At 43.1% G+C, this 15281-nt stretch overlaps 1 protein-coding gene across 1 annotated transcript in view; it reads left to right on the forward strand.

Moving 5' to 3' along the window:
* LOC145414694 (periodic tryptophan protein 2 homolog) overlaps positions 1 to 15281 on the forward strand; it is a 632863-nt gene that overhangs the window by 205106 nt on the left and 412476 nt on the right. Inside the window, exon 8 of the mRNA XM_080284215.1 lies at positions 12655 to 12771. Coding sequence (XP_080140341.1) covers positions 12655 to 12771 — 117 coding nt within the window. The remainder of the gene's footprint in view (positions 1 to 12654; positions 12772 to 15281) is intronic.

A 15281-nucleotide genomic window follows, 5' to 3' on the forward strand; every position in this document is an offset into this window, starting at 1 on the left:
AGAGATTCAGGGCTTCTAAACGTTCCTCGTACGGCTTATTTCTCAATCTAGGTATCATCTTTGTCATCCTTCGCTGCACTCTTTCAAGCTTTTCCACATCGTTTTTATAATACGGTGACCAAAACTGAACGCAATACTCCAAGTGCCGGCGTACTAAGGAATTATACAAAGTGAGGACGATATTATCAGATTTGTATTCGGATGCTCTGCCTATTAACCCAATCAATTTGTTGGCTTTTTTCACAGCTTCAGCACATTGTTTGCTTGGATGTGGATAGGAAGCTTTAGAAGTAACACATTAAGGTGGTTTGGCCATGTGGAGAGTGAGAGACTGATGAGGAGAGTGTATGTGAGTGAGGTGGAGAGGAGAAGAGGGAGGAGGAGGCCAAGGATGAGATGGGTGGGGGAAGAGGGAGGGGGTGGCCAAAGATGATATGGAGGGGGGAAGAGGGAGGGGGAGGCCAAGGATGAGATGGAGGGGGGAAGAGGGTGGGGGAGGCCGAGGATGAGATGGAGGGAAGGAGTGGACAGGTATATGAGATTGAGGGATGTTAGCTGGGAGTAGGGCATTGAAATGGCAGGGAACAGGGCGATGTGGAGGTGATTTGTTTGTGGCCACCCCTTATGGGATTAAGGCATCTGGCAATAGATAGTTAGATAGTCTTTCCTTCTCATGTGGCTGTACGTTGAGTGACAAGCCTAATGGTTTCCTGTAAGCCAGGAAACCATTTACAACGCTGGATGGTAACAATATAGCCAACCCACATGTGTTCCCTGTGTCTCAGCAAGCGGGTTGGCAGAGAGTTAGTCTCCTTCCTATAAAACAACCAACTCCAAATTAAACGGCTACTGCTTACGGAACTGTGGCGGCTTTCTATAGCTAGCTAGCTAGTAATCACATAAACAAGAAAAAAAGTCGTAAACAGCAATTGTGATACAGTATCGCTAAGTACAATGAGATCATGTGATGACACTCCTAATTACTAAACATTAATCCCCAAGTGGCAGATATTCACAACAGAATCATGTATATAAAGTCCCAAAGTAGAGCACACAACCCCTCAGTTTAAACATCAGTCACTAATTCAGTGTGCTAACAGACAGCCTGGCCTTTATATACAAGGCAGAAGCACGAAAGACATAACAGAATCTCATTGACAAGGTCGAAACTGTTGTGGTTAGACATAAGAAGGTAGCTCAAATGTTAACAATGAATCTATGGAAAGCTCTAGAATCAGATGTGTGCATTAACTTACACATTGGAAAGCTTCAAAGTTACATCTCCTGACAGTGATAGAAACTCCTGTTGGTAATTTTCACTTCATGATATACGGTAACACTTTGACAAGTGACAACACACAGCAGGGCAGCTGCTCTCTCCCACGGTTTGGATATTTATAAAATTTTTCTCTATTCACACAAATGCTAACCATGGTTAACAGCACAATCCATCTATCCATTGCCAGATGCCTCAATCCCATACAGGGTGGCTACGAACAAATCACCTCCATGTCGCCCTGTCCCCCGCCATTTCACTGCCCTGCTCCCAGCTCACACCCACCTCTCTCATATACCTCTCCACTCCATCCCTCCATCTCATCCTTGGCCTCCTCCTCCCTCTCTCCTCCCCCACCTCACTCACATACACTCTCCTCGTCAGTCTCTCGCTCTCCATCTGCTCCACATGGCCAAATCACCTCAGTGTATTTTCCTAATTCTCTGTCGCATCCACATTTGCACCACAATGCTCCTTCACATCCTCATTTGTCAGTCTGTCTCTCCATGTGACTCCACATGCTCCTTTCAAATAACTCATTTCCACTGCTCTCACTGCTGACTTATGTCCCTCCAGCAGAGTCCAAGCTTCACTTCCATACGTTAGAGTTGGTATCAAAATACTGTCATGTAACTTTTTCACTTCCATGCTCACTTCACTGTTTCTTGTCACTGCATTCAAAGAACCAGCAACCTATTTTCCTTGCTGTACCCTTTCAAGCACTTCACCCTCCAAACTTCCATTGTTATTCATCACACTACCCATGTACTTAAACGTACTCACATTTTCCATTTCCTCACCATCCAACCTCACCGTGCATTCACTGACTTCAGTTCTCTCGAAGACCATAACTTTACTCTTCCCTACATTCACCTTTAGATTCCGTTTCTTACACACTCTCCCAAAATCATCCACCAAGCCTTGTAGCTCCCTTTTGTCTTCACTTAAGAACACAATATCTTCTGCAAACAACAGTACAGGGAGATTCCAAACACTGCCCTCTCCCATTAGGGCCGCTGTAGCATCCACTGCCCTACCTTGTATCTCTTTTATAACCCCATCCATATACAGATTGAACAACCATGGAGACATGACACATCCCTGTTTCAATCCAACCTTCAAGTAGAAAACTTTACTCAGTTCACTATCCACACGCACTGCAGCCTTAGCACCCTCATATATACTCTTCACAGCATTCAACAACTTCCCATCTACTCCATATAATCTTAATACTTTCCACAATCCTTGTCTATCCACCCTCTCATATGCTTTTTCCAAATCCATGAAGGCCACATACAACTTCTTTCCCTTCTCTAGAAATTTTTTCACTAAAGATCTAAGAATGAATATCTGATCTACACAACCTCTTCCCTTCCTAAAACCTCCCTGTTCTTCTCCAACTAATTCCTCTGTTATTTCCTTAACTCTGTCAATATGTATCCTACCATAAACTTTTCTTATTACACTAAGAAGACAAATGCCCCTGTGATTACCACACACTTCTTTTTCCCCTTCTCCTTTATACAAGGGAATAATTATACCTGACTTCTAATCCTCTGGGACCCTACCTTCCTTCGAGGCCAATCTGCACATCTTCCACATCCATTCTACTACTATCTCTCCCCCATGTTTCAGCATTTCATCACACACTCCATCAATTCCTGGGGCTTTCCCCAATTTGACTTTCTTCATTGCTTCCACAACTTCCAACCTACTGATTTCTTCCTGTCTTCTCACCTCCCTCCTTCTCCCAGCCATTCCCCAGCCACTTATAGTCACATTAACAGCATAAGCAGATGGTAAATGCTCTGTATAATACATGAGAATATTGGCAATTAGATTGGGCAAACATAACACACAAGCACCTAAGCAAGAACTTTCCAGAAGAAAATTCGTTCTTTTGTGGTAGATGGGGGCGCTCACCATCCACTCACTTGGTGTAGTGCTTCTGTCGGGTGTCTGCCCTTTCCTCTCCTTCATCCTTCTCACCTTTCATCCTCTATTGTCTTTCTTCCTTTATTCTTTCCTCATCCTTCTGCCTACATATGACTTTACACTCCCTCTTCTGTCTTTCTTTCCTTCATTTTTTCTTCTTCCTTCTCCCTGTGGGTGACTCTACACTGAGTGACAAGCCAAATGGTTTCCTGTACACCAGGAAACCATTTACTACGCTGGGTGGTAACCATATGACCAAATTTTGGCGCCTGGTGGTTTAGTGGGTAATTTCGGAGCTCCAATCGGATTGAGCCCGGGAAGGTTTATATTCAATGGGTGATTGGGGTTTATTGCTCACGTAATGCCCCTCAGGGATGAGTGAGGCTGGTCATTCTCATCTGAAATGTCAGGACCAACTTGCCTAGCCCCGGGCTCCTGCGCTCCTCATCGGGCAACGTAGAATTGGATGATGGATGGGTGGATGAAAATTCGTTCTTGAGAATTCGACAGGCAGTTGGGAGTCACGTTATCAACCCGCTAGATATGCTCTGTGTTCAAGTTATACCTTTGCAAAAAGAGGCTCCAGTGAGTCAGCCTTTTATTCTTACTCTTTATCTATTTTAGAAACTTCAAGGGGTGATGATCGGTGTAAACTGCAACTGTCGGCCCAATAGCAAGTGCAGTAGAAGCTCGATTTAACGAACACCGATTTAGTGGCAGCCCAGATTATGGAATAATTTTTTTCCGGTATTTTTTGCCCTCTCTAAGGGAAAATTTCCCTTCAAATGAGTATAATTCCATCAAGGAAATTCTGTTCGCAATAACGTATTTGTGGGGTATTAATTATGGGTTCAGACTGTTGTGTGTAGCATTAAGAGTTAGCATAGTTTGCTAGGTTTGGGTTGCCTTCAAGAATTAAGCAGAAAGTACCTCAGAGTACTTGAAAATTTTCCCTTATATTAAGCCATGGTTATAGAACTCGATTTAGCGAAAAATTCAAGATGACGATTTGGGGATTGGCTGACTTAGTTAAATCAAGCATCTACTGCATATATACGGAAAAATTCTACTGTATATATACAGAAAACTTCTGCAGGGCGAGGATCAGGGAAAGCAGTTCCTTTCAACAACAGAATAAGTACATTGAGCCATAGAAAACTTTTTACTGACATCGCGAACAGGATGCCCTGGCCCAGATCATCATCTTGCAGGAGTACAGCTTCTGCTCCTACATTGCTGGCATCTACGGCCAGTTTGAAAGGCATTGAAAACTTAGTAACAAACATTACAGGGTAACAGCACATAATTCCCTTTACAAGCTTGAATTTTTTTTTTTTTTTTTTTTTTAATAATTCTGTCAGTGTTTCCACAACACTTGAAAAGTTCTCAATAAACTTTCTGTAATAACTAACAGTGCCCAAGCACCTCCGAAGCTCACGTCTGGTTTTAGATGCGGCAAAGATCTTAATTGTCTCCACCTTTGAAGAAGGGGGGCAGACATGATCGTGACCAGCTACGTAGCCAAGGTTTCGAACTTGAGCCTGAACAAATGCACATTTCTTTAAGTTAGCAATAAGGTGAGCTTTCAAGAGCCTTTAAAGCAACATATTTAATTGTTCTAGGCAGTCTTTCCAAATATCACTGGACACCACTGCATCATCCAAGTACACCACACAAATTGGGAGCCCCCTGACAACTCAGTTCTTAAGTCTCTGAAAGGTAGCTGGGGCATTTTTCATCCTGTATGGCATCACATTACAAAGATAAATTTGACCATCTGCCACAAAACATGAGACTTCCTTTGCCTGCTTTGTCAAGGGCACCTGCCAGAAACCCCTCTTAAGGTCAAGCTTAGTAATGTCGCAGGATGAACAAATGCAGTCAACACAGTAGCCTAATTAAGGCAGGGGATATGTGTCGGTCCTAGTCGGAGCATTGACTCTGCAGTTGTTGATGCAGAATCTCGCTGTCCCGTCAGGCTCGGGCTGCAAGGTCACAGGGAAGCTCCATGGGCTCACACATGGGGAGATAAGATCGTTGTCCAGCATGTACTTCAGCTTCCGGCGGAGGACTCCTAGGCACTGGGCAGACGTGATAAGACAGCAACTTAACAGGGAGCTCGTCATCCATGTCGACATCATGCTCGATCCAGGTCGTTTGCCCAGAGGAGCAGCCATTGACATCTTAAATGCAGAGAGAAATGTTAAAAGTTGTTGAGGCTGATCTTCTGGCAGATGCGAAACCTTCTCACCAAGGGACAATCCGGCCTCTGTGTTGCTTTCCCAGGCACTCCCAGTATCGAAGCCAAAGTCCTTCTCATTTGGTTCCCGGGTTACCAAACCACTGGGTACCTCCTCACTGTTCAACTGCGACTAGATCCACAGGTACAGGGGCCTCTGGAGCATGGTAATAAGTTTTCAGCATGTTAACTTGGCAGATTTGATGTTTCTCACGCCATTCTGGGGTCTCCAGTAAGTACAGTAATTGGTACTACCCATTTTACGCATGAAAAGATAAGGGCCACAAAACTTAGCAGCATGTGGCTGTCCTTGAAGAGGCATTAGCACTAACACTTCCTCACCATCTTTAAACTCACGCAAACAAACTTTCCCATCATACCACCTCTTCATGCTCGTTTGAAGTTCTCTCTAGCCTCTTCCAACCATTGAGACATTCTTGTCTTAAAATCATTAACAAACTGAAGTACAAAACCCAAGTCCACTACAGCTCATGGTGGAATCACTAGACCAAGCCTCTTTAATGATGGGTAACGAGCCTCTTACCCTGTTCGTTCCGTTTCATTTCATTTTTAAAGGCTCCAGCATGCTTGCATGTGTTGGCCTTGGTCACCTAATGGCGGCTTTCCACGCTGCATGATCCATTGCAGCCTCCCTGTTCAGTCCCTTAACCCTAAGGTCACACTTAACGACCTCGTCCCATGTCTTTCTCGGTCTACCACTCATAACCCCACCCTTAATATTAACACTTCTCACCTTCCTCACCCAATTATCATCCCCCATCCTCTCCACATGTCCAGACCATCTCAATCTACCTCTCCTCATCACAACACCAATACACTCCAGTCCCATCCTACCTCCCAACTCTTCCATTGTAAACCCAGCCCCTCCAGGCCTTGGACGCAGGGACGCACTGCACATCCACCTAATCATTGTCATTTCTGTACGTCTGAGCCGGCGAATATCTTCCTCCTTCACTGCCCAGGTCTCACAACCATACAGCATTACACTCCTAACACATGCTGCATACAAAGACCCCCTTAGCACGTAGCGAGAGCCCTCTCAATGTCAGGAGAGGCAAGAGCTCCCTGAACTTCTTCCAAGCACTTCTCACCCTAGCCACAGAGCTAGCTCCAGCTCCACCTCCAGCACACAACATGTCTCCCAAATAACAAAACTCTTCCACACACTCAAGAGATTCACCAGCAAGTTCAATCCTTTCACGTCTGACAATCTCCACCTGCTCACCCCGGCACGCCGTACACATAAAATCAGCATTATCTCGCAGTCTACCTCTGATACCACTACATCTCTTATGCACCCATTTATCACACACACCGCACAAGATGGAATTACTTCCCACACCCTTGTGGCAAACTGCACATGGCCACTCTCCCTCGTCTTTGACAGTACCGCCACCAACCCTAGATATCATCACTTTTGTTTTATCTGCATTTACCCTTAAACCCTTTTGCCCCATACCATCTCTCCACTTCCTAAACCTTTCCTCCGCCTCCCTTTTGTTCTCTGCAATCAACACCAAATCATCAGCATACAACAACTCCCATGGGAGTTCGTTTCTAAAGTCACGTGAAAGGGCTTCGAGTACCATGATAAACAACATGGGACTCAGAACTGACCCCTGACGCACACCAACATTCACGAAAAACTCATCACTCAAATCTCCATTCACTCTCACCTGGGTGTGAGCACCCACATACATGGCCATAACCATCCTAACCAGCCACTCCTCCAAGCCAAGCTTTCTCATTGCCCACTTCACCACGTCTCTAGGGACTCTGTCAAAGGCCTTTTCCAAATCAACAAAAACAAAATAAAGATCCCTTCTCCTACCAATATTTTTTTCCTGAAGCTGTCGAACAATGAATATGGCATCAGTGGTCCCCCTACCTGGCATAAACCCAAACTGCATCTCATCAATATTCACTCTTTCTCTAATCATACCTTCTAAAACTCTCTCCATTACCTTCATTATCAGATCTAAAAGCTTTATACCTCTATAATTTCCTCTTTCCAGGGCATCACCCTTCCCTTTATACACATTTACAATTACACTCTTCAGCCAATCATCTGGGACAACACACTCATAAATAATCCTATTTATCAGGGCAGTGACTAAACTCACCCCTATATCGCCTGAGGCCTTCAACATTTCGGCAGTCAACCCAGACACACCTGCTGCCTTCCCCACCCTCATCCTGCCTATTGCCTCACTCACAGTAGCAGTATCAATCAAAGGCCAAGGGCCAGACACTGGATCTGCTGGCTCCAAACCTTCCCTGTCCCAGTCAAACTCCTCATTCAACAACCAGTTATAATGCTCTCTCCATGCATCTTTAATATCCTCACTGTTCACCACTACCCTTCCTTCATCATTCTTCACACACTGCTCACCTATAATATCCCGATTATCCCTCTTCACCTGACCTGCCACCCTAAATATATTTTTCCTTTCCCCATGATTTAGGTTGTCAAGTAATTGTCTCTGTGACTCAGACTTTGCCCTGTACCTCTCTTCTAGCCCTACGCTTGGCAGCCAAATATTCCTCTTTGCTACCACCCTTCTTCCATTCCCGGAAAAGCCTTCTTTGCTCCTTAACTGCAGCTTCTACACTCTCATCCCACCACCAAGTTACTTTATGTCTTGGTGGTCCTCTTGTCCAACTGCATGTTACATCAGTAACTCTCAAGAAGTTGTTCTTGAGGGCTCTGTACTGTTCATTACCGCCTCTGTCTACAGCTCCCTGTTCAGCCACCACTCTCCTCAACTTGCTATAGAAGGCATCCCTTACTACTTGGTTTTTCAGCTTCCATATTTTCCTCCTAGGTACATAAGTCCTCTTTTTCATCACTTGTTCTTTAAGCACCATATCACAAATCAATAGTTTGTGCTGCTGCACACACTCCTCACTTCCTATAACTTTAACATCCCTCACTAACCTCGTATCAGCCCTCCTAACCAGAAAATAATCTATCTGACTGCTATTTCCCCCAGACTCATACGTAATTAACCTACTGTCTCTTTTCCTAAAATATGTGTTGCACATAATCATGTCCGTTGCCTGTTGATGAATACTAGCTCATTAGGAGAGAAGCCCAAATTCTCGGAAGGAATTTCACGGGTGGTGAACAAGAGGAATGGCACTCCTTGATCCCAGTCCTTTGAGTGCTTCCTGCAGTACAGTAGACCCTTCTTTGCGGAAGGCAAATTCCACGGATACTCAGGTCATCATCACAAAATGGCATATTATTTCCACATAAGCTAAGCACATCCCTGGAAAAATAAGAACATACTTTAAAATATTAAAAATACATATTAACGCTCACTGAAAGACTGTGTTCTCTTCATAATCTTCATACAATGATGACGATTGATGTATGATGATGATGGTTGTTGTATAATGACGATGATTGCTGCATGATGACGACGATGACTGTAATGTAGTTCCTACAGTGCCAGTATGATGAGGCGTTGAGATGTGTGGCGGCACTGTAGGTAAGCTTTGAGTCTAGTCTGACCCTTTTCTCTGACAATGATAACACCTTACTATCGCTTTTATCCTTTACTTGTTTCTTGGGAGCCATTTTTCACTTACACAATGAAAGTACAGTAGAGTTGTAAACACGAGAAGGGTGACAACGACGTAAGTACCAAACTGACTGGTGTTTACATTAAGACTGGCAGAGTGGGGGGAATGCTCGTGGGTGCGGGTATGCTAACTGTAGCAACAAAAGAAGTGCGTGTTGTGTGCCAATTTCAAATTAGGTTACAGTGTATAGTACAGTATTAAAATAAATTTGATACGCGGAAACTTAAATCCGTAGATGCAAATTCCGCGGATAATAAGGGTCTACTGTACTTCCTCAGCATCGTCTTGAGAGTCTGGTGGTATCTGTCTAGGGCACCCTGGCTCTTGGAATGGTAAGCACTGCTTCTCACATGGACGATACTAAGCTGGGGCATGGATTGCTTGAAGGTATTTGAAAGAAAATTAGACCCTTTATCAGACTGAACCTCCCGTAGCAACCCGAACTTAGTAAGGAAATCAAGAAGAGACCGAAGAACTATATTAGACTTTGGGGAATGAACATGGATAGCCTCAGTGTATCTAGTGGACACATCAGTTATGGTTAACAGGTACTTATTACCAGAGGATGTAGGAGGCCGGGTTCTCACCATATCAGCTACAATACAAGTAAATTGAGGGTCATAGGCAGGAATGGGAATGAGAGGGGACTTAGGTATGGGTTGATGAGGCTTCCCCAGCGGTTGGAAAGTGTGGCAGTACCGCACGAACTGGGCTACATCTGCAGCCAAGCTTGGCCAGTAGGACTCCACATGCAGCCATTCCAAAGTCTTCCTCAAACCCATGTGGCCTGAAAAGGGGGTACAGTGAGCCAACTCCATTTCCTTTCAGCAAGCACCGAAAACAACAATCTGATGACAGTCCCATGCTGCATCATCAACACTAACATGCAGGGGATGCCAGCACCTCCACAATACACCGTCTTTCACTTAAAAGCAACTGCATTTTTCAGCGGTGCAATCCTCCACTGTGGTTAACTTCAGTGTCTGACTCTCTGGGTCACCCACCTACATTGCCTTCAATCTCTCAACACTCATCTACTCAACGAGAACAGGAAAGTTATCGTGGGGTAAATTCATGAATGTATCTTTCAGGAATAGCAATCGTTGGAGCCTCTCTTGTCGGTGTCCCTGGTCACTGTCTCTGGGTGAGTTTCCACTAAGGCCGCAGGATCACCAAACTCAGCTTCAATCTGTGGCATGTTGACTCGGCTCTGCTTTGCCCATGCCGTGGATCTGGTCACAGCAGGAAACATATTTGCGTCCACTTTATCAACCTTTTGGGGATCATCAGGCACAGGCATTCCAGACAGTACAGGGGCAATACACTTACTCTCACCTGCCAAGTCATTTCCCAGCAACAGGTCAACCCCTTCAAGAGGAAGAGAGTCAACTAGCCCGAGGCATGCTGGCCCGTCAAACAAGTTACATTTCAAGTCTCCAGTCTCCACAAGGATAACCTTTGCACCAGTTACTCCTTGAATTAGTAAATATTCCATAGTTGGGACCACAGGTTCATGGCTTACCCACTGTGACAGTGAAGCTCCAGTGTCATATAGAATTCTCACAGGAAATTCGGCTCCGTCCAGCAGTACCACGCCAGAAAACAAATACGGAGCAAAGGAAGAGGCAGGGGCAGCGCTGCAAACTGCTGCCAGGACAATGTCTCCAGAAAGTGAAGTGGCATCAGGAACGGGTGCAGGCGTACCACCTTCCACCTGCAATTCGACAATGGGCTCCTGACCCCCATCCTTTGAAACAACAAGCAGAGATGGGGAAGAAACACAATACCCTCCAGCCACCTTTGGGCCTGGAGGACAAACAGGAGTCACCACTGGTCCACTTCAAAACTCTCCAGCCACCTTTGGGCCTGGAGGGCAAACAGGAGTCACCACTGGTCCATTTTGAACAAGGTTGAAGGGCTTAGATGGAACATTCTTAAGACAATTTTCAACACTGAGTACAATATGTACAAAAGTGATAAGGGCACCTGAGAGAACTGGAGGAGACACTAGAGGGTGTAGAAGAGGGATTAGGTTTAGAAATAACAGGTGAGTCTGGCTTATCTGAGTGCTGGTTACTCTGCTGAGCAGTATACTTCGTAGAGGGTAAATTCCTAGAGAATTCCTTAGATTTATTGCCACATTTGTGCAGTAAATAATCATCAGTAATGACAGATACTTCAGAGACTGTTTTAATTTTCTTGTTTGATAAATGAATCCTTAACTCACTGTCTGATATTTCCATGAAATTCTCAAGAATTACAATATGCTTCAACCTAGTACAGCTAGGGTTTTCAAAATTTGCCACATTTTCATTACGAATCCACACTTGGAAAGTGTCAGTCACATGTTTAGCAGATTCTAAGTAAAACTGCTGAGGACGCTTCTTAGTATTCCTAAACCACTGATGGCATGCCTCAGGTTTTAATTCATAAGCACATAAAACTGAACTCTTCAGAACTTCATAATCTAAGCATTCTTCAAAACTTAAACTGTCGAACACTCTGAGGGCCTTGCCTTTAATTAAGTACAGTATGGACTAGGGGAGGCCAGTTGTCTTTGGGCCACTTATTCCCAACAGCAGTTTTTTCGAACCATGAGAAGAACTCAAAAACATGGGTCTCATCAAAAGGAGGTACAGTACAAATTTAGTGGGATCAACAAATAAAATTTGAAAATCATCAAATATGTCTGGAAAAAATCAAGCTTAGTAAACTGTACCCCAAAATGACAATGTTCACCCCACCTTTGGCTAAAACACATTAATCTAAGTCTAAAAACAGTTTACAGATCAACCTAAACATGCAATTTTAGTTTAAAACATCATCAAAATCAGGAAAAAAATAAAAACCCATCATTAAACTAAGGTTTGGCCATCGTTAGGTGGGGTATGGTGGTGCTTCTTCTCCCATCGTTAAGCCAGGATATCGCATCTAGGGGTATCGTATGTCAAGGTATACCTGTAAATTCAGATAATGGTTTAATAGAGCCAAGGTCCAGCATCCAGATAATGAACACATCCGGATACTGAGCATCCAGATAAATGAGGGACTACTGGATCTTGTGCTGATGTGCCGGGCTAATAATGTGTCTTGGGCTTGGCCCAGCTCAGGCTCGGGACAACCATGCTTTTTGCTAAAAAATTCACTGTAGCAGCAGAAATGTAAATTTTTTTCTTACAGTGATAAAGAAACCCATTATATAATATTGTTTTTGGATCCTACCTCATTCCATCATTAAGTGAAAGAAAACATCTGGATTAATGTAATGACTGTGAAATGGGTTAGAATGTTATTGTTGTTGATGATGAAACAGTAAAGCTTTTGGTAAAATGAAAGCTGGAGGTGATCAGTACATTGTGGAGATTAGCTTGAGTGACAGGAGGGATTACTGCTGCACTGTAATGAAATGTGTGTGTGTGTGTGTGTGTGTGTGTGTTTTATAAGCCTTTTCCAGTTAACTGCATTTGATAAATGAAGATTAAAAGTTCACCCCTGAAACTTTTTTTTTTTTTTTTAAATTCCTTAAATTCTTAAATGTGATATATAAGTGTGTGTGTGTGTGTGTATGTATGTGTAATAATAATTTTTTCTTCAGCGTATCACCAGTGTTGCCATGAATCCAAGTGGTGATTGGTTGGCATTGGGAGTGGCATCCATCGGGCAGCTGGTGGTGTGGGAGTGGCAGAGTGAAAGTTTTGTCCTCAAGCAGCAGGTACAGTTGTAAGACACAGCAGCGTTTCTCTCTGAATTTGTTAACCTTTATGCAGTTTGTCAGAATGTTGGTAGACATACTGCGTGGGGATGGCTCCATTGGGCCCTTAAGCCTTAACAAATATAATCCTTCATAATTTCCAAACATGGAAGTATTGAACCTCTACAAGCCTTTAGCCTAACCTAATCCTCATTTTTGCTGTACCTAAAACATCTCGCCAAGTAACCAAAATATAACACGTTTATACTAAAGCACATTAAACAAAACCTCCTCCTCCTCCTCCTCCTCCTCCTCCTCCCTCTTCTTCTTTTGAGTTTGCAACTACAAACCCTCGTCCCCCACTCGCATGGGTCAGACAACTTCCCCCATCTCTGCCTCTCAGTGAAACTGGTTGAATGATGCCCTACAGAGAAGGCAAAGGTAGGTCATGCATGAAGGAAATATGTCATATTTGAGATCATTCAGTCAATGAGCAAGATCAAAAGTTTGGTCATTGACTGGTTTTAAGATGCAGGTGTTCCACTCTTTCACTGTTCCTTATTATTCCTTCCAGATATTCAGCTTAAGAGACTTTGTGAACAGAAATAGGTTTGTCAGAACTTCATTAACCCCGTCACTACTATAATATTCCTATGTTGATTCTGATGTACTATAATTTGTGTGTGTGTGTGTGTGTGTGTGTGTGTGTGTGTGTGTGTGTGTGTGTGTGTGTGTGTGTACCTATTTGTAGTATACAGGAATTCGGCTGAGCTCATTTTGTCCTGTCTCCATATCTACATTTATTCAGTCTAGTTTTAAAAACATGAATGTTTTTTGCCTGCACCACCTCCTCATCTAAGTCATTTCAGGTATCTATGCTTCTCTTCGAGAAACTGAACCTTTTAAGATCATTAAGACATCTACTTTCCCTCGGCTTGAAGCCATGACCTCTTGTTCTTCCATCATCAAACATGAAAAGAACCTCTCTATCCGCCCTTTCCATTTCTCTTACATTTCTAAACATCAGCATCAAGTTGCTTCTTTCTCTTCTCTCACACAGTGTTGGTAACTTCATTTCTTCCAATCTCTCCTTGTAGGTCAGTTCCTATATGCATGGTATCATCCTTGTAGTCATCTGTTGAACCCTTTCCAGTTTATCAATGTGCTTCTTCAAATGAGGTGACCATATCACAACTGTGTACTCTAGCCTTGGTCTTATCATGATCACTGTCAACTCCCTCAGCATTTCCTCATCCATATAAGTAAAAGCCACTCTCATATTGGTCAGTAATCCATAAGTGCCTCCAGTGAATCTATTTATATACTTTTCTGATGACAAGTCATCCTGAATAATTACTCCCAAGTCCTTCTGATCTTTTCTTTAACTGATTATCTCATTGCCCATTTTATATGTCCAGTGTGGTCTTTTTTTCACTCACTCCCATTTCCAATACATTGACACTTCTTGGCATTGAAATCCATTTTCCAGGTCTGGCTCCAGCTGCAGTTCATTACAACTGTCAATACATTTAATATGTTTCATGATTTTAGCGTCATCTGGGAACATATTCATGTAACTGTTCAAATCTTCTGGCAAATCATTTATATAAATCAAAAGCTTAATTGGGTCTAAGACAGAGCCCTAGGATGCTCCACTTATCACATTTTTCCATTGTGAAACCTTGTCCCTTATAACTGTTCTCATCTGCCTTCCTATCAGATAATCTTCCATCCACTTTAATAGTTTCCCATGTATCCCCCCAAAGGTCTTCATCTTCCACAGCAGTCTCTTATAGGGCACCCTGTCAAATGCTTTCTTGAGATCAAGATAGACAAAGTCTGCTCGCCCCTCTCTCCTTCTTGTATGACATCTATTTCCCTACTGTATAAACTTCATAGGTTAGTAACACGAGACACTCCTTCCCTAAAACCAAATTGTCTTGGTGTTATCACTTCATTTTCTTCTAAATACTGTACTAAATCCATCTTTTTCTAATAATTTTCTCACAGATTTTACAAGCAGCACAAGTAAGTTATACAGGTCTATGATTAAGTGGATTTTCCTTATCTCCTCCCTTGAAGTTTGGCACAATATTTGCTCTTTTCCAATCTTTAGGTAACTGTCCATTTTCCAGAGAGCTCTTAACCCTCTCACGCATGGTAAGTTTCAGTAAATTTTTCGGCGCACGACTTTTTCTGCGAAGCCGCCCGACCCGGCTGCCTGCACGCGGCAAATAACACTTATTTTCTCCTTATTTTCACCGCCCGAACATCAATATACTGCCATGAAACCTATGTCATCTTATTCGTCAATGTTTGTTCTAGCTGATAAGCACCAAAAAAAAAATAGGAAAACACGAATAAAACAACATTAGGCGGCCATGAATAAACATTTTGCTACATCATGTTCAATTCCCAACGTCACTATTTGAATGTTTTCCATCATACAGGAAAATTTTATTAGAAGTTTTGATAGAGAATTTCATCAACTTTCTAAAGAGACAAATCCGGTGTTGATATGATTTGTATTT

This window comes from Coenobita brevimanus, chromosome 100 (assembly GCF_032717465.1).
Source record: "Coenobita brevimanus isolate Jiangsu-jjx chromosome 100, ASM3271746v2, whole genome shotgun sequence".
NCBI lineage: Eukaryota > Metazoa > Arthropoda > Malacostraca > Decapoda > Coenobitidae > Coenobita > Coenobita brevimanus.